The 20,869-nt window shown below is 38.9% G+C and overlaps 1 protein-coding gene across 1 annotated transcript in view; it reads left to right on the top strand.

Moving 5' to 3' along the window:
• The window catches only part of TMEM260 (transmembrane protein 260), a 92,854-nt gene that overhangs the window by 32,096 nt on the left and 39,889 nt on the right, over positions 1-20,869 (top strand). The window contains exons 4-6 of the mRNA XM_006894333.1: positions 7,309-7,486; positions 9,100-9,213; positions 19,430-19,609. Of these exons, the coding sequence (XP_006894395.1) occupies positions 7,309-7,486; positions 9,100-9,213; positions 19,430-19,609 (472 nt within the window). The remainder of the gene's footprint in view (positions 1-7,308; positions 7,487-9,099; positions 9,214-19,429; positions 19,610-20,869) is intronic.

Raw genomic sequence — 20,869 nt, 5'->3', positions numbered from 1 at the left:
GCATGATGTCCCTCTCCAAGGACCAGCCCCTCCTTACAACATGTCCAGAGTATGTTAGATGGAGCCTCAGAATCCTTGCCTCCAAGGAGCCGCCCAGTTTAACCCTCTCCAGGATGAATCTGTTTATTTTCCTAGCAGTCCATGGTACCCTCAATACTCTTCTCCAGCACCACAGCTCAAAGGCATCAATTCTCCTTCTATCCTCCTTAGTCATTGTTCAACTCTCTGATGCATAACAAGTGATTGCATAGACCATGGCCTGTATCAGATGCACCTTAGTCTCCAGAGAGACACCATTGCTCTTCAGTACTTTGGAGAGGTCCCTAACAGCAGACTTTCCCATGGCAATACGCCTTTTAATTTCCTGGCTACTGGTGCTTAGAGTGTTGACTGTGGAGCCAAGCAAACGAAAGCTGTGAACAATCTCAATCTCACCATCCATACTGATGCTGCCAATTGGCCCAGTGGTGAGAATCTGTCTTCTTGACATTGAGCCTCAGTCCATATTGGAGGCTGCAGTCCTTGACCCTCTGCAGCAAGTGCTTCAGGTCCTTCTCAGTTTCAGCAAGCAGGGTTGTATCATCTGCAAATGTGGAGTCCCCAAGGCCTTGCGGGATCTGTTCTAAGGTTGCGTAGATGGAGAAAGAAAGAATCCATTTGCTTTAGCTCTTCTGTACTCAAGAGCAGGGTTCAGCAGTCTCTTCTGATACTCTTGTAGTCCACCACCACCACCACCACCTTCAATTGTTTTAATGACCTTTCGCTTTAACAGCTTCAGTTTGCTTGGATCAACACTCTTGGTATCAGCAGCCAGGGAATCAAAAGATGAATTGCATTGGGAAAGTCTGCTGTCAGGGACCTCTCTAGAGTACTCAAGAGCAATGACTGGAGACCAGGTATGCCTGATCTGGGCCATGGTCTTCACAATTACTTGCTATGTATCAGAAAGCTGTATGATAAAAAAAAAAAAAAGAAAAAGAAAAAAAAGCTGGACAATGACTAGAAATGATAAGAGAATTGATGCCTTTAAGTTGTGGTGCTAGAGAAGAGTATTGAATATACCAATACCAGACTGCTAGGAAAACAAAAAGGTTCATCCTGGAGAGGCTGCTCCTTGGAGGAAATGAGTTTGAAGCTCTGTCTGCCATAATTTGGGCACATTGCAAGGAGGGACCAGTCCTTAAGAGAGGGACATCATGCTTGGAAGGGTGGAGGGACAGCGCAAGAGAGGAAGACCCTTGATAAGACTGACTCAGTGACTGGGGTAATGAGAGTAGTTATGTCAGAGACAATAAGGTTGGCCCAGGATAAAGCAGAGTTCACAGCTGTTGTACACTGGGTTGCTGTAAGTCACAAAGACTTGATGGCACATAACAACAATATATACTTGATGTCATCCCATGAGTCTGATCTTTAGTAGTGCTCAGTGCATCCAATCTCATCTTGAGATTGATCCTAACTTTAACAGGCATATGTTGCTGTTGTTAAGTGCCGTCGAGTCATAGATGGCTCATAGCAACCCTATGCACTAAAGACCTGAACACTTGTATAACTTTTCATTGTTTCTCCAAGTTCATAGGGTTTCTGGAGGCAAGCTATTTCAGAAGTGGATGCGACTCCTTCCCCCAAGCTTGTTTTAATCAGGGAGCTCCAGCAAACACTGTCCACCAAGGGTAACCATTAACTGGCATATACTCAAGATTATACTTTGGTTCTCGTGGACTTGTTTTTGTTTTCTCCAGCTTCAGCTTGAACTTGTATATGAGTAATGGCTGGTATGTTCTGTAATCAGCTCCTCTCCACCTTCTGGTTTTTCCACCATTTCTTTCACAGATGCACTTCTTGTTAAGTGACAGATATAGTAGTTTATTTTATTTCTATGCATGCCATCCATTGAGATCCAGACATACAGTTGCTATTTATTTTTTTAAAGTATTTGCAATGAATAAGTTGTCATAAAAAATTTCTCCAGTCTCATTTTTATAACTAAGCAGTATGTTTTTCCAATCACCAAACCCTAGTCCTAACCCTAACTCTTAGCCAGATTCAGAGATGCATAATTTTATGAAATGACTTATAGTCTATTACTATAATTCTTTTCATGCTCTGCTTACTACCTTTGGCCACCAGGAGCTCCATCAAACTGACATCTTGTGTGTTTTTGCCATCTCTCCTTTATTCTTTGTGAACTGTTTCTTACTGTCTGTAATAAGATGTTATGCATTCATTTTGCCCCAGCTCTGCAATTGCCCACTTCACCAAGGATGCTGCTCTACGTTTTAATTAAAGGAAGTAATCTTACATTTTATGCTAACTTTCTAAAATTATATTTACAGGTGAAACTTTGAAGACCCTTTAAAAAAATATGTATGAGAGACTTTTTTTTATGATCTGTTCATTCTCTTAAGAAGTGAGCTTCCTTTATCTGCTTCAGGTTAAGTTCTCCCTGTACAAATGAAGTTTAACTCCAATTGACATTTCAGATTTCAAAAACATTATCAAAATAATTGGTGTAGACAAAAGCTGTAGGCAATTAGATATAGACTAGAAAACTTGTATTCCACAAGAAATTTGAGAAAACGATAGGATTTGAATTTAAAAAAAAAAAAAATTAGGAGCATAACCTGAACAAAGATACAGAACTAATGCTAGAAAACCTAAACTCACTGCCATCAAATTACTTATGACTTCTTGTGGCGCCCTAGAAATTTTCAAGTCTATAAATCTTAATGGAAATAGACTGTCTCATCATTTTTAGTAGAGTGATGGAAGTGCCAGTCATTCAGTTAATAGTCCAGCATGCTGCCCATCACAGTACAAAAGGTTCTTTGAGCCAACAATAAACACAGCTTATTTTGAAGAGCCTGACTAATTGGTAGAGATAATGATAATTGATAGATAGGTAAAATTCAGATTATTGGGACCTTACATTCCAGGCTTGCTTATTTTGAATATATGCTACAGGCAACAAAGAGTTTAAAACTTTAGAACTAGGTAGTCAAAAAGCATATGCTTCAGGAAGTCTAATATCATATTATAGAGTAGATTGGAAAATAAGCTTATTTAAGAACCCATAAAATACAGTCTTAAGGCAGTAGAAATACAAAAAGCAATGTTTAGATATGAAAATGATTGGAAAGGAAGAAATTGGAAAATTAGGAACTCAGATAAATAGAAAAGGGATGATGTTCTTTTCTCCCAAGTTCCAGGAGTTTTTATTGTTTGAATAACAGAACACGTAATCCAGGCAGAGAAGTCCCCAAGGAGATGGTGGTTTTGTTTCACTGGTAGTTTGTTCCTTCATCTTCTAAGCATTTACTGTATCTTCTTTTAAGAGATGACACATTTATTGTGATCACAAATCCAAACCAAATGTGAGTGAGTGAATAATTGAATAAATGAATGAATGATCTTTAAATAGTTCCACCTCATTTTCCCTTAAATGTTGTTGACTCATAGCAGCAACCCTGTGTACAATAGCTCTGAACTCTGCTCTATACTGAGCTAACCTCATCATCTCCAACATACCTTCCCTCATTACCCGAGTCACTGAATCAATCCGTATCATCCAGCATCTTCCTCTCTTGTGTTGTCCTTCTACCCTTCCAAGCATAATGTCCCTCTCCAAGGACTTGTCTCTCCTTGCAACATGCTATGTTAGATGGAGTTTGAGAATCTTTGCCTCCAAGGAGAAACCTGGTTTTACCTCTCCAGGATGAACATGTTTGTTTTCCTAGCAGTCTGTGGCATATTCAGTACTCTTCTCCAGAGCTACAACTCAAAAGCATCAATTCTTCCTCTATCATCCCTAGTCAGTGTCTAGCTTTATGATGTATAGCAAATAATTGTGAAAGCCATGGTCTGGATCAGGTGCACCTTAGTTTTGAGACTGACATCATTGCTCTTTACTGTAGAGAGGTCCCTGAGAGCAGATTTTCCCAATGCAATTTGTCTTTTGATTTCCTGGCTACTGGTACCAAGAGTGCCATTTGTGGAAACAAGCAAGCTAAAACTTTCAGCAATCCCAATGTCTTCACTGTCTGTCATGATGCTGCCTATCAGTCCAGTGATGAGGATCTTTGTTTTCTTGGTGTTGAGCTTCGATCCATATTGAAGGCTGCAGTCCTTGACCTTTTTCAGCAAATGCCTCAGTTCCTCCTAAGTTTTGGCCAGCAAGATTGTGTCATCTACATAACACAGGCTATTGATGAGTCTTTTTCCAATTCTGATGCTACATTCTTCCTCATAGAGCCCAACCTCCCTGATGATCTGTTCTGAATATAGATTGAAAAGATATCAAGATGCATCCCTGGTACACATCTTTGCTGATTTTGAACCATGCAGTGTTTCCTTGCTCTGTTCTGACGACTGCCTCGTCCAAGTATAGGTTTTGCATTAGCACAATCAAGTGTTCTGGGATTCCCATTCTTCTCAGAGTCAGCCACAGTTGTGATCCACACAGTCAAATGCCTTTGACTAGTCAATGAAGCACAGTCAGTCATTCCTCTGGCATTCTCTGCTTTCAACCAAGATCCATCTAACATTGGCTATAATATCCCTAGTGCCACAGCCTCTTCTAAACCCGACCTGCACTTCTGGAAGTTCTCTATTGATGTTCTTCTCTAGTTGTTTTTGGATAATTTTCAGCAGGATCTTGCTTGCATGTGATATTATAGATGTTGTTTGATAATTTCCATACTTTTGGGTCACCTTTTTTTTTTGAATGGGAGAAAATATTAAATGTCTCCTCATAGCTTGTTTGCCCAGAGTTGTCCTGTCTATGATAATTAAAAACAGACTGCAACGTCGTCTTCCAAAATCCCTCTTGAACTGCATGCAGCTCATTTATTATCTCCCAGAGCATGAGTCCTATTGATAATTGGAGATAATCTTCAAAAGGTGAGAACGGTAACTGGGTTTAAGGCAAATGGGAGGGATCTTCAGCAAACTGAGGACTATTGGGAAACTGTGCAGAAGCGAATCTTGTCAGTAAGATACCAGTTCCATCAATTATAGCTAGAAGAATGCCACCCATTGCAGCTGACCCAACCATGGACACTGGTCCATTTCACATGGCCAGTAGGGCTCCTGTTAGGGCAACACTTGTGTTGGCGTTCCAGGGATCTTCCTTCTCTCTGATCTGAATCATACTGCAATCAGTCATGGAAAACAGACCTCCCCAAACAGCAAAGCTGTCTCCTAACTGTGAAGCCTTGTCCTTGAACTCCCTCATAGTCTGTAGTTGACACCCACTGGAGAATTAGGGAAACCTTTGATTGCTTGAAAGATGCCACCACCTATGGTGTCACTCGTAAAGGTGCCACCACCATCATCCATGATTTGCCAGGAGGGAAAGTTCTCATGCAGACCCCTCCATCTTGGCTCCAGTGGCATCAGAAAGGGATAATTTTTTTTTAATCTGGAAGCAGGAAACAACAACAAGCAAGTCATTACCATCAAGTCAGAACCAACTCATAGCTGACCCTCCAGTGGGTTTTTAGAGGGAAGAAATTGCACGGGAGGAGATTACTCATCTTTCTCCCAAAGAGCAGCTCATGGATTCAGTCTGTCTGCTTTACAGCTGCTATCATAACTCTATTTACTCACCTACAAATACAGACTCAAAAACATATTTTGTGATGCTAAATGTTTTAAAAAGCCTTTATTCCTATTTATATAAACAATATATTTGAAGAGTAACAACTTGTGGGCACACAATATTATTACCAGAGTAATGAGAGTACCAGAGGACTGTCTATCAGGTGTTTCATTGACTATGCAAAAGTATTTGACTGTTTGGATCACAACAAACCATGGCTAACTCTGAGATGAATGAGAATTCCAGAACGCTTGATTTTGCTTATGTAAAATCTATACTTGGACCAGGAGGCAGTCATCAGAACAAAGCAAGGAAGCACTGCATGGTTCAAAATCAGGAAAAGTATATACCAGGCATGCATCCTATCGCCATACTTTTTAAATCTATATGCAGAAGAGATCATCCAGGAGGCTGAGGTCTATGAGGAAAAATGTAGCATCAGAATTGGAGGAAAACACATCAACAACCTGTGTTATGCAGATGACACAGTCTTGCTCACCAAAACTAAGAAGGACCTGAGGCATTTGCTGGACTGCAGCCTTCCATATTGCTCAAAGCGCAACACCAGGAAAACAGAGTTTCTCACCACTGGGCCAGTTGACAAAATCATGATAGTTGGTGAAGAGACTGATATTGTTAATAGCTTTCGTTTGTGTGGCTCCACAATCAACTCTCGGTACCAGCAGCCAGGAAATCAAAACACAAATTACATTGGGGAAAATCTGCTGTCAGGGACCTCTCCAGAGTACTGAAGAGCAATAATGGCAGTCAGGAGACTAAGGTCATAGGTCATGATCCAGGCCATAGTCTTTGGAATTACTTGCTGTGTGTCAGAAAGCTTAACAATGACTAGGGATTACAGAAGGAAAATTGATGCCTTTGAGCTGTGGTGCTGGAGAAGAGTATTGAGAGTACTATGGACTGCTAAGAAAACAAACAGATTCATCCTGGAAAGAGTTAAACCGGGCGGCTCCCGGAGGCAAGAATTCTGAGGCTCTGTCTTAACATACTTTGGACATGTTGTAAGGAGAGACCAGTCCTTGGAGAAGGACATCATGCTTGGGAGGGTGGAGGGACAGCACAAGATTCTTTAGGTGTTAATTGAAATTCACGGTTTTCTCTCCAGCCTTAAAAACATTGCTGTGAACTATGAATATAGCTTTACAGGGTCCTTAAATCATTGAATATTGTGAGTAAGACATTCTTCTGTCATATGTTGGAGGTAAAGCCAGAAAATACGAGTTTCAGACATTTTTCATGAAGTGAGAATGGATGTTCCTAGGCAGATATTTTACAGTTGTATCTATATTTACAATTAAGCATACCTCATTCTTAATCTAAAGTCAGGTCATCGTTCTTTATGGATAGAGCAAACAGAAATGACACTAAAATGCTGGAGTCTTTAGTAGCTGCTACCTTGTTGAGTGTTCTGAACTGTGACAGAGGTTGCATCCGAGGACTGAACCTCATTCTACCTATAGGGTGTCAAGCAGTTTTTTTCCATTTGTTTGTTAATAGGTTAATATGTGCACTCCCTAATTAAAACCTACCCAAAGAAATTATTATATGAAGTAATGTATTAACCATATAACATGTTGGGATGGTGCTGGGCAGCTGTCATAATTTCTGCTGCTAGTTTATAGAAAGAAAAAAAATAAAGTCGGTTCTTTTTGTTGGGAAAGAAGATTTCATGTTATCTGTATTTGCAGGCTTTCTGGCTCATATGCTGGAGGAATCCTTGCTGCGGGGGTGTTTTCATTTTCTCGTCTAACATGGCAGTGGTCCATTGCAGCGGAGGTTTTTAGCTTAAACAATCTGTTTGTGGGGCTGCTTATGGCTCTTACTGTACATTTTGAAGAGGCAGCAACTGCCGAAGAGAGATCAAAGGTAACCTATTTTGATCAAAGTGAATTTTTTTGTTTTAATTTTAGACAGATACTGTATTTTCTTAAAGTTTAGATACTGTTTGTCTCTTCTGATTACTGTCAAAGTAATCTAGGCATGTTGGGAGAGAGGATACTCTCGATTCTTCTATTATGAATGGAACCTTTCTAAAACATGAAACCTTGCCTCCCCCCTTTGGCCCCAGAGCTCACAAGTTTTATAGAGGAAAAGGAGATGAGGGAATGATCAAATCCCTTGTGAGTCTTGTGGAGAAGATAGACATGTTGAATAATCCCATCACAGTGTGTATGTGTCTGTGTGTGTATGCATAAATATGTGTGTGTTCATAATATGCCAAGCTCTACAATGACCAGCTTAAATTATATACTGTTGTGGTCCATCGATATCCTCCCTAAGTATAAAATATCAAATTTGTCATTTTTTTCTTTCTATTATGATTTGAATGAAAATTTGCAAACAAATTGCTTTTCCCTTCAGCTACTCATGCCTACCCATTTTGTTTTATGACATTAATTACAAAGCCCACATTTTTTTTTAAAAAAAACCCTAAAATGTCTGGTATATAAACAAAGTAGTAGTTTTGAAGATACTGTAATATATTCTTAGGTAACCATTATCATCAAAATAATTTGAAATGTGTAAGAATCTTAAGAGTTTAAAATCTGCATTTTAGAAAATACCATATCATGTTAGTATAGGCAACCTTGTCTCATTAAAAAAAATAAAAGCCCTCATGAACTATAGAATCTCTGAAGAAAGAGAAAGACACCAATTACCATCATTTGTTTACTATTATTATATATTTTATTAATCTTTTAAATAAAATTTAAGAGGTGCATTCAAGGAGATTGCTCATCTTTCTCTCACAGAGAGGCTGGTGGATTCGAACTGCATACCTTCATATTAGAAGTGGAGCTCCTTATCGCCAGGCCACCAAAGCTCCAATATTTATAGTAATAAATAAAGATTTAAAAGGTCCTGATTTCCTTGTATCAGGCCAACCAACTCTAAAGAAAAAAGATTAAATAAAAACTAAAGAGTATCAACATTTGCCTTTGGTTCCCATAAATACATCTGTAATATTATTAGAGTTTATTCTTGCAGTTCAAAAGAACTTTGATTTTCCTAATTAGAAAATAATATACATTCAAGAAAAGCAAAAATACCACTGACAAATCATCAGATTCCTAAGTCAACGCTTTTACGTTCCATTTATTTAATAGGAGAAAAAGCAACAGAGAATTGCTGAACTACAAAGTCTCACTTGAATAAAGATTACAGTCAAGGACTGTGTTTGGTATCAGTCCTCACTATTATGGTTGGGACTTAATTTAATCATCACAAAGACTTACTCAGTTTAAGGGCAGATGTTTATGAGCAAACTGCAGTGATTTAATGAGAAAAAAATCATCAAGAATAATGGTGATAAATATTGTAATGATTAAAATTTGATTGTGTCTAAGAGTTTGATTTAAAACTTACTTGTGATACATATGGTTAACTTTAATATAAAGAATGGCTCTCTACTGCTTTAGTACTTATATTTTCAGGTGAAGTTTTAACTTGCCTTTCCCTCCTCTTTTATTTTTTTTCAGATAGCTAAAATTGGTGCCTTCTGCTGTGGCCTTAGCTTATGTAATCAGCACACAATTGTACTCTATATTCTGTGCATAATACCTTGGATTCTGTTTCGACTTTTAAAAGAGAAGGTAGGTTTTCTAACTTTTACAAATTTCAAATATTTTTTGTAGGCCCAATATAACACTTAATGGCTCAGAAAAACTGGGTTTTCCTTTTTCTTGTATTTTATGTAAAGCATACTAACCTTAAGTCATAACAGCACTTATTGAAAAATTAAGATTTAAAAAATACTATGCAGCATTGATTGCATTGGCAACTGGAATGCGTCATAATTTTCTTAGACTGATTGTGAACAGTACTTCAAAAAGAGTACACTAAAAAAAAATAAGGATATCAAGTTTCCTTTGCTGTTTATTGTATATCATAAGCCAAAGATTCAAATGCTTTGCATAATCAATGAAACACAGATATGCATTCCTCTAGTATTCCCTGCTTTCAGCTAAGATCCATCTAACATCAGCTACAATATCCCTAGTACCACAACCCCTTCTAAACCCAGCATGGACTTCTGGCAGTTCTCTGCTGACGTGCCGTTCCAGTCGTTTTTGGATAATCTTCAGTAGAATCTTGCTTGCATGTGAAATCACTGATATTGTTCTATAGTTCCCACACTCTGTTGAGTCACCCTTTGCAACGGGAACAAGTATAGATCTCGTCCAGTCAGTTGGCCAAGTGGTTGTTCTCCAGATTTCTTGGCACAACTTGGTGAGCACATCCAGGGCAGCATTTGTTAGCTGAAATATGTCAATTGATATACCATCTATTCCTGGGGCCTTAGTTTTTGCCATTTCTTTCAAAGCAGCCTGAACTACTTCTTTCATAACCATAGGCTCTTGCTCATATGTTGTTTCATGAAATTCTTCTGTGTCTACCAATTCCTATCAATACAGTGACTCAGTATATCCTTTCCACCTTCTTTTGCTACTTCCTGGGTCATTTAATATTCTACCTAAAGCATACATGATTAGAGCAATACGAGGTTTGAATTTGTTCAGTTCCTTGAGTTTAAGAAATGCTGAGTGAGTTCAGCTCTTTTGATTTTCTGACTCCAACTCCTTGCACATTTCATTTTTAATATTTTACTTTGTCATCTCGTGCTGCCTTTTGAATTATTCTATTCAACTCTTTAGTATCTTGAATTCTTCCTTGTGCTTTGGCTTCTCTGTGCTCCAGTGCAATTTTCAGAGTCTCTTCTGACATCCATCTTGGTCTTCTCTTCCTCTTCTGTCTTTGCAATGACCTTTTGCACTCTTCCTGGATGACACCCTTGATATCCTCCCGCAACTCATCTGGTCTTCGCTTATTAGTGTTCAAGGCCTCAAACCGGTTCCTGAGATGGTTCTGAAATTCAGGTGGGATAGACTCAAAGTCATATTTTGGTTCCTGTGGATTTGGTTTAATTTTCCTCAACTTCAGCTTGAACTTGTATATGAGTAGTTGGTGATCTGTTCCACAATCAGCTCCTGGCCTAGTGTTCACAGCTGATATTGAGCTTCTCCAGCGGTACTTTCTGCAGATGTAATCAATCTGATTCCTATGCATACCATCAGGTGAAATCCATGTATGTAACCTGCGTTTTTCTCTTAAAAAACGTATTTTCAATGATTAAGTCATTGATTGTGCAAAATTCAATCATTCTCTTTCCAGCTCCATTTTTGTCACCGAGTCCATGTTTTCCAACTACTGAATCTTCTCTGTTCCCAGCTTTTGCATTCCAGTCACCCATTATTATCAGTGCTTTTTTTTAAATGCATCTTGATTGCATGTTTGATCGATCTCCGATTGTAAAAGTTGGTAAAAATCTTCTATATCCTCTTCCTTGGCTCTGGTTGTTGGTGTATATATTTGAATGATAGTGGTATTTACTGGACTTCTTTGTATGCATATGGATGTTATCCTGTCACTCGCAATTTTGTACTCTAAGATGGAGCTAGCAATGACTTTTTTAACTATGAAAGCAACTCCATTTTTGCTCACTTTTTCATCTCCAGAGTAATATGATCATCCGACTCAGAATGCCCCATGCCAGTCCATCTCATCTTGCCAGTGCCTAGTATGTCAATATTTATGCGTTCCATTTCTTCCTTAACAATATCTAACTTTCCTACATTCATAGTTCTCACGTTCCATATCCCAATCACTAGTGTCTGCTTACAACTGTTCCTTTTCCTTTGTATTTCCATACTTGAAAGCTCAACCTCAGTTGCCCTTTCTGTTATCTACATGTGTTCTGTTGCACATAGGGTTTTCAGAGGTGGGTCGCCTATCCTTCTTCCTAGTCTGTCTTAATCTGAATGTTCAGATTTAGAGAAGTATCAGACAGACCAGCATTATATAGAAAAAGTGAAAGATATATCCCTTATTGTGGAATACCAGAGGAATGTATATCTGTGTTTCATTGATTATGCAAAGGCATTTGACTGTGTGGATCATAACAAACTGTGGCTGACTCTGAGAAGAATGGGAATCCCAGAACACTTGATCGTGCTAATGTGAAACCTATACTTGGACCAGGAGGCAGTTGTCAGAACAGAGCAAGGGAACACTGCATGGTTCAAAATTGGGAAGGGCGTATGCCAGGGATGCGTCCTATCTCCATACCTTTTCAACCTGTATGCAGAACAGGTTATCCGGGAGTCTGGGCTCTATGAGAATGTGGGGTCAGGATTGGTGGAAGATCTATTAACAATCTGTGTTATGCAGATGACACAACCCTGCTTGCTGAAACTGAGGAGGACCTGAAGTGCTTGCTGCAGAGGGTCAAGGACTGCAGCCTCCAATATGGATTAAGGCTCAATGTCCAGAAGACAAAGATTCTCACCACTGGGTCAATTGGCAGCATCAGGATGGATGGTGAAGAGACTGAGATTGTTCACAGCTTTAGTTTGCTTGTCTCCACAATCAATACTCTTGGCACCAGTAGCCAGGAAATTAAAAGGCATATTGCCATGGGAAAGTCTGCTGTTAGGGACCTCTCCAAAGTACTGAAGAGCAATGGTGTCTTTCTGGAGACTAAGGTGCTTCTGATACAGGGCATGGTCTTTGCAATCACTTGTTATGCATCAGAGAGTTGGACAGTGACCAAGGAGGATAGAAGGAGAATTGATGCCTTTGAGCTGTGGTGCTGGAGAATAGTATTGAGAGTACCATGGCCTTCTAGGAAAACTAACAGATTCATCCTGGAAAGGGTTAAACTGGGTGGCTCCTTGGAGGCAAGGATTCTGAGGCTCTGTCTAACATACTTTGGACATGTTGTAAGGAGAGACCGGTCCTTGGAGAAGGACGTCATGCTTGGTAGGGTGGAGAGACAGCGCAGGAGGGGAAGGCCCTCTATGAGGTGGAGTGATTAAGTGACTGGGATGGGAGTGTCAAAGACAGTGTGATTGGCACAGGACAGAGCAGAGTTTAGGGCTGTTGTACATAGGGTCGCTATGAGTCGCAAGTGACGCGATGGCACATAACAACAACAGACAACAAGCCAAAGATGGGGAAGCTCTGGTGCTAAGAAGTTGTGCTGTCAACCCAAAGGAACACAGTTCAAATCTACCATGTCCTCCATGGGAGAGAGATAATGCATTCTCCCTCCATTTGATTTGACACTGGCTGTAAAAACCTGCTGGAGGGTCAGCTGTGAGTCGGCCCTGACTTGACAGTACATAACAACAAGTCAAAGGAGGGAGCCCTGGTGGCCTCGTTCATACCGAGTTGTGCTGCTATCCCAAGGGCCATGTATCTTCTGCAGTTTGAGTGCATCAGTGGCTCCGTGGAATAAAGTTAACAGTCTCACTTTATAAATTATAGCCTCAGAAATTCAGTGGAGGGTCACTGTCAGTTAGAACTGATGTGATAGTAGTGAGTTTGAGTTCTTGATTAAGGCAAGGGATGGTGTTCCAGAAATACTCCGTGCCTTCATTCATTCAGTCAACTGGATGTTGAGTTTATGCTCTGTGCCACATGCTGAAGACAAAGCTCTCAACCCAACGGAGAGTAACACAACATTTGCAAACCCAGTAATTTCTGATAAGTAACAAATGATTTCTTTTTCTCTAACAAAAAAAAATTAAAAATTAATTTTGTCTCTTCCTTCTCTATGACAAAGTAATTCCAAATTAAAATGGCAGTAGAAAGCAAGGTTAGCAAACCTGTTAAAGCATTGGAAGAAAGAGGAATTAGATGAGTCCTTGGAAGGGCCTCCATTCCACTGCGTCTGAATCAATTCCAGTTCAGAAAGAAACACAGGAAACAGTTGAACTGCTCCATTGGGTTTCCAACGCTGTCCGTCTTAACAGAGCATTTCTGTCCTATGGAGCAGCGGGTATGCCTGAATCACCTGCTTGCCTTCGGTTAAGACCTCTTTTCAACTCTGCCACAAGGGCTCCTCAGGACCAAAGGGGAGGGGACGACAACATAAACCCCAGACCCAGCTGCTGTCAAGTCCGTTTTGACTTGTCAAAGTCCTCCATCAGTTTTCTGAAGCTGTAAAACTTACAGGAGATGGTCCATCTTTCTCCCCAGGAATGGCTGGTGGACTTGAACTACCACCTTTTCAGCTATCAGCACAGTATGTAAGTTGCTGCACCTCCTGGGCCCTCCTCCCTCTGAGAGGTGGTGGTGATTGTTAAGTGTCTGAGCCATGTATGACTCATAGTGACCTTATGAACAATAGATCTGAACTCTAATCCCAAAGGCTAAAATAATCAGTAAAAAAAGCCAGTCCTGGGCCATTTTGCTTACTATTTTATTTATTATTTGTGAATTACACCCACTGCTACATTTACTTATTTTTATTATTTGCCAATTATACTCAACTATAATCAGAATCATAGTAGGAAATGTATATATAATAAAATTGTTATGTAGAAATAGGGAAGTAATTATACCAATGGTTTCGAGAACTGTGTACTGCATTTACTGTAGTTTAGCATATTTTGTTTCTTAGCTTCTTGGCAGTAAAGCAAAAAAGGGGAATGTGAAGGTTATAAAATTCTTATGCAGTAAAAATGAATAAGAGGGAAACATAACAGTTTACAGGAATGATAAACATTTTCTTGGAACAGAAGTCTGTTAAGTCAATCATGTAAGTCTTTATGGAAGGGATATATTAAATAGCATGACAGGCATGCCTTAATAAGGATTTTAGAAAGAACATAAAATTTTTCCTATTCATTCATTTTTATTCTCATTGCCTTCAAGAAAGAAATGACATATATACGTGACCCTTCAGGAGGTTTTCATCGTTGTCGTTGTTGTTATGTCCTGTCAAATTGAATACGATTCATGACAACCTATGAACAGCAAGTCTGAACCCTCTTTCCCTCTCCTATCCTGTGTCAATCCCCATCATCTCTGATATTCTTGTGCCCATTGCTGTTTTGATTCATCTTGTTGAAGATCTTCCTCTGTTTTGCTGACCTTTTACCTTTCCAAGGATAATATCTCTTTCCAAGGACTAGCCTTTTCTAGCAACATTCCCCACGTATGTGAGATGAAGCTGCATCATCCTTGCCTCTGGCAGCATTTTCTCCAAGACATTTCTGGGGGTTTTTTTGACAATATTTCAATATTCAATTTGTTCAATATTCTTCCCCAACACGACAGCTCAAAGACATCTGTTCTTTTTCTGCCATCCTTATTCATTGTCCAGCTCTCAGAAGCATAACAAGTGACAGAGAAGACCATGCCCTGACTCAGGTGCCCCTTCGTCTTCAAACTGACATCATCCTCTTCAGTAATTTGGACAGGTCCCTGACAGCAATTCAAATCTTGTTCTCCTGTCTGCTGGTACCAAGGGTGTTGATTGTGGATCCAAGTAAAATGAAACTGTTGGAAGTTTCAGTATTTTCTCCGTTTATCGTGATGTTGTCTACCAGTTAGTTCATTGGTGAAGATTTTTTTGTAATGTTGAGATGGGATTCGTGTTGAAAGTTCTATTTTGTCTTCTGCAATAAGCACTTCACATCCTCACTTTAAGTAAACAAGGTTGTATCATCTGCACAATGCAGGTTGTTAGAGTCTTTCTCCAATCCTGATGCCATAGTCTTCTTTATAGTGTCTGGCTTCTCAGATGATTTGCTCAGCATAGATTGCACAGGAGATTGCCCGTCTTTCTCATGCAGAATAGGTAGTGGATTTGAACCACAATCTTTTGGGTTGATAAAACGCCCTTCCCAGCTAGCCACCAGAGCTGGCCTTCTCTTATATAAGCCGTTGATTTTAAAACAGAGATACCATATACACATACATACACAAATATAAAACTCATTTAAGACAACTTCTCTATGAACAAAATATTTAACTGAGGAAAGCCAAATATTTTCTTTTGAGTTAGAAGAATGCACAGCTAGGGATGGACAGACTTAACTGTTCTTACTCCCTGTCTGTCATCCTAGCGAGGCTTCCAACGTAAGCAGAGATCAAAGAGGTAAACTTTCTGGAAAGAACATGGAAAACAAGTATATTATGTGAGCTGATTGAAAGGCAAGCCGTGTGCTTTGTATACAAACACGCAACGTTCAGAGTTGACAATTTTGAATCCTGGGCTGGAGGCTTGTTTGCTTTGTACTAAAGTAAACTTCCAATATGTGATGCCATTTGGGGAGCTTTATTCTTATTCAAGACTTTATTACTATCTCTTAAATGGTATATGGACAGGGTAGTTGGATCTAGAAGGAAAAGCAAGAAGGCCTAGGTCAGTTGGTCTTGACTCTGACTTGCTCACTTAAATTATCTGAAACTTAAAAAATGTTTTTTCTCTGTGTGCCTGTCATACACACACATACGCGTACATTTTTACATACATGGATGGAGCAAATGATAACTGTTCTTTGCTGCTGACTGAAAGTTAGATGATCAAGTACACCCAGATGCCTGGCAATCTGTTTCTAAGATCAGCCATAAGTCTACTATGAGATCAGAACTAGATAATGTCTAGCTGTCATTAACTGAACTTGTAGATCAAAGACTCAATAGAAGAACACTGATCAAAAGAGGGAAAATGCAGAATCAAATTTCTACATTTATGGAGACTAAATGAACCTTAGAAACTATTGCCTTCCAGGTAATCTTTCAACCTTAAACCAAAAATATTGCCTGAAGTCTTCTTAAGACATTTTGCTGAGTGAAATATCTCAGTCACAAAAGGACAGATACTGCATGACTGACAATGAGGGTTGGGAGAAAACTAAGGAAAGAGGGGATAAATAATGTCGCTGACATTGAAACAGGTAAGGGAGAGAACTGTATAAAAGGAATATATGATTAGATATTATTGGTGTGACAAGACTCCAGAATAAGAGCTGCATAGTAAAGTGGTGGTAGTGGGGAAATGATTGTATAACAACAGAAGAACTTTTTTTTCAAAAAAAAAAAAAAAAAGAACTGGGGGAGCAGGGAGGAAAATGTGCAATAATGAATGAATGGAAATCCAAGTTCTTTATAAACATTCATTAAAATAAAAAAAAATAGTTTTGCTGAGTTCATGAAGTATCTCCCTTAAACTTTGTGCTCTTTTAAGATCCATTTCTACAAGATCAAACTGGCAATAGCAACTTGAAAGATTAGATAGGAAACTCAGGGAGCAGTGAGTTTGTATTAATGGGAGAGGAACAACTTGGAAAAGGAGAATGAGAATGGTTACACAGGAATGTAATCAATGCCACTGAATGTACATACAAAAACTGTTGCATTAGTGTATATTCTCTATAACAAAAATGAAGTAAATTGTGAAAAAAAGAAAGAAATCCTTATAGAGCCCAGTTCTCCTCTGGCACTCCTGTTGTTACCATGTGTTCAAGTTTATGTGGCAATTGGTGTGCAGCTCAGTCACTGCTGCAAGTGGATTCTGACTCCCAGCAGCCTTCTGCCATCTTTTTGTTGTAAGGAGAGAGGGACTTTCTCCTGTGAAGCTGCTGGTGGATTTGAATATCCAGAGACAACCTTTTGATAGCAACACTCTAGGGACAATACCACCAGAGTTCCTTATGTGGTATATACATGAATATATAACCTTGAGAAGAATGGGCATTCCAGAACAATTAAGTATGCTTTTATTAAATCAATACCAAGACCAAGAAGCTGTTGTCCGAACAAAGCAAGGGAACCCTGCATGGTTCAACAGCAGGAAAGGTGTGCATCAGGGCTATATTCTCTCCATACCAACTCAATCTGCGTGCTGGGCAAATCATTGGAGAATCTGGACTTGATGGGAGTTGGCATCAGGATGGGAGGAAGACTCATCTACAACGTGCTTTAGGCAGATGACACAACCTTGCTTGCTGAAAGTGAGGAGGACCCGAAGCATTCTCTGCAGATTAGCAAATACTGCAGCCTTCAGTATGGATTACATCTCAAAATCAAGAAGATAAAAATCGTCACCATTGGACCAATAGGCAACATTATGATAGATGGAGGAAAGATTGAACCTGGTCATGATTTCACTTGCTTGGATCCACAGTAACACCCTTGGTGCTAGCAGTCAAGAGAATAGAAGACGTATGACACTGGTAAAGTCTGCTGTCAGCAATCTCTTCAAAGTCCTGAAACAGTGATGTCAGTTTAAATACTAAGGTGCACCTGATTCAAGCCACAGTCTTTATATAATCACTTGTCATGCTTCTGAGAGCTGGACAATGAATAGCGGTGTCAGGAGAAGAATCAGTGCATTTGAGTTGTGTTGGAAAGAGTGTGAATATCTAATAGACTACCAAAAGAACAAACAGAAAGTGCAACCAGAATGTTCCTCGAAGATGAAGATGGTGAAGCTTCATCGTACATATTTTGGACATGTTGTTAGGAGAGGCTTTTCCTTGGAAAGACCATGATGCTTGGAAAGGTAGAGGGTCAGTGGAGGAGAGGGAGACCCTCAACAAAATGTGTTGATACAGTGTCTGAAGCAATGGATTCAAACATATGGAGGGTAAAGATGACACAGGATGGGACAGAGCTCAAATCTATAGTTCATAGGGTCACTATGAGTCATACTTGACCTGATAGCACTTCACACTAACAGCAGCACCACAAATGTATATTGATACACATATGTGTTTGTGTGTTAATACATATGTATCTCTGTGTGTGTATGTATGTATACTTAACACTGATTGTGACCTCACCCCGAGGTAAGACCCAGGCTCATTGTGTTTGAAAAAACTCCTTAGGGGAGTCTAATGTACAATGAGGGCTGCAATTGACTCGTCTGGACTCTGCAATAAGTCTAATGTACTTATCTCCCTCTTTATTTAAAAAAAATACTAGAAAATTTCATTAACCTCCACACCTTACCATTCTCAATTTAACTTTACAATATACAGAAACTACTTAAATAGAAACTTTTACTCTCTTTAATACCACTTTCAAGAATAACAAACGTATGCTGTTAAACACTTCTTACATTCTTTTCACATCATCCTTTTTTATGCATCTTATTTCCACTATAGAAATCTCATATAAAATCAGTCCTAACATAAAAAACACTTCATTTTCAATTAAGGATGTTTATTTGAAAATGCTAATAGAAATCAAGTGTTTCTTCTACTTTTGATGACTATAATAGAATAAATTATGAAAACAAAAAAGCAAAAACTTGTTCCTTGTATTCATTATCATGTATGAATTCCTCTCATTTTAAAGGAAAAATTGATGATTTCCAATTATGATATTTGTAATAGACTCCTTTCTCAACAATGAAAACAGTGAATCTTTCTAGTAACCCAGAATCCATATATTAATTTTTTTCAGTTAATCTTTTTTTTAAAAGAAACAGAACATTTGGTTGAGCTTAGAGGTTATATAAAAGCTAACTTAATCTGTGCCAAGCATTTCCATGAATATTCAAAACTCTCCTATAAAAAATTGTATTGACAATGTATGTTCCTAGTAGAGTTAATGGTTTTAAGTCTGCTCTTGACGATGGCAATAAAGAACATTGACATTTAAACCGTGTTTTGAGCATATTGAAATAAACCAGTCGGTTCCAAGAGTGTTGACTCAGCATGCAGTACTGCATCGCCATGACGTGGTTTTAAATATAAACGATGCAGTAAAATGAGAGACTCCTATGTTTGTAGCATTGTTTGCTTCGTTTCTTTTCCACCTGTCATACAAAGGAGTTCAGCCTGATGCCATCTCCTTGTAATCCACCATAATCAGACAGTTTAACATACTGTTCTGTGGTGACTTAGTATAAATTGAGAAATCAGCCCTGAGTAAACATGCTTGATGTTTCCCTTGACGTGTTCTCGAGTTCCAGGGTGATTTGACTAAAGTAAACATTGTGTTCTGATGCAGGAGCTCTCACTGGGCTCTTTGCTGAAGTTGAGCCTGTGTTTCTCTGCTGGTCTGCTGCCCTACCTCCACCTTCCCGTCTCATCCTACCTCAACCAAGCCCGCTGGACCTGGGGAGACCAGACAACAGTGCAAGGATTTTTGACACATTTTCTCAGGGAAGAATATGGAACATTCAGTCTGGTAAATTTATGTTTCAGACTCTTTTAAGGAACCGAGTAGCAAAGCATCCGTATTTTACTTGAACTTTGATTGGAAAAGAATGGGAAAATAGCCAAACAAACAACAGTTGGCACAGTTTTTATTTCTGTAATATAACAAGCATGTCCATCGGAATAATGGCCTTTAGGATAATTTAGGAGGAATAACAGCAATCATTTACCCCACCATCCTTTTGTGGTAGAATTTATTTTTTGGGGATGTGTTTTTGTATGTCAGAAAGTTAGAACTGACTCATAGCTGATCATCCAGCTGGGTTTCAGATCAGAAGCAATAAATAGCGCAGTTGCCCAGGGAGCAACTGATGGATTTGAACTGTTTGCTTTTGAGTTGGCAGTGCAGCTCCTCACCACTAGGCCACCTGATGGCAAACACTAAAAGGATTCTATAGCCCCTAATTGAAGGGAGCTCTCGTAGCTTATTGTCAAGGAATTGCACTGCCAGGGCAAAAATACCAGCTGCTCGCCAGGAGAAAGATGAGCAGTCTCTTCCTGTGCTGTTTACTGCCTCTAAAAACCTGCTGCATGGTCATCTGTGGGTCGATTCCATCGTGACGGTGCATAACAACAGCAACAGTCATCCCTTAAATATACATTATTCACTTTTTGTCAGTGACATACTAAATGTAGGAATGAGTAATAATAAAATATTATTAATGAAGCAATAATTATTAATTTCTTGGCAAAGAATTTGTTTCTTTAAGATTATACTCTTGTTTACATTATATTGGCTACTCCATAAAAATGTTATCTTAGGACCTTTCCATATTTGAAGATTTGTCCATAATTGCGAAATTAGGCACTATTTGAATTTTTAGAGATCAGTATCTCTAACCAAAGTTACCAAAAAACACCTAAAGTCTGTAATGCAAATATAAAAAATACATGAATCCACTGCTCTGTTAATCATTCTTGCAGAAGAGTTTCAGATGGTTTTCTGTCAATGCCTTATTTCTGAAATTCTTCCTAAAGGAGGCGGATATGTAGTTTTCACTGACTTCCCTTTTAAAAATTTTATATGACTGTAAAAAAAATTTATAAGACTCTGATATAAAGACTTTAATCAAGAGAGGTGCTGCTTAGTGTATTTAAATATATATATCTTTTTAAACTTTATTATTATTCATTTGAATAAAGTTTACAGTGCAGACTACTACTTCTTCAGCCATTCATATTTTGTCTTAGGACTTGACTCAAGTTCACATGGTGTCATCATCCTTCCTTT

This window comes from Elephantulus edwardii, unplaced genomic scaffold (assembly GCF_000299155.1).
Source record: "Elephantulus edwardii isolate Elephantulus edwardi_28Jun2011 unplaced genomic scaffold, EleEdw1.0 scaffold00140, whole genome shotgun sequence".
Lineage (NCBI taxonomy): Eukaryota > Metazoa > Chordata > Mammalia > Macroscelidea > Macroscelididae > Elephantulus > Elephantulus edwardii.
The sequence above is the reverse complement of the archived record's forward strand: the minus strand, read 5'-3'. Positions and strand labels throughout refer to the sequence as shown.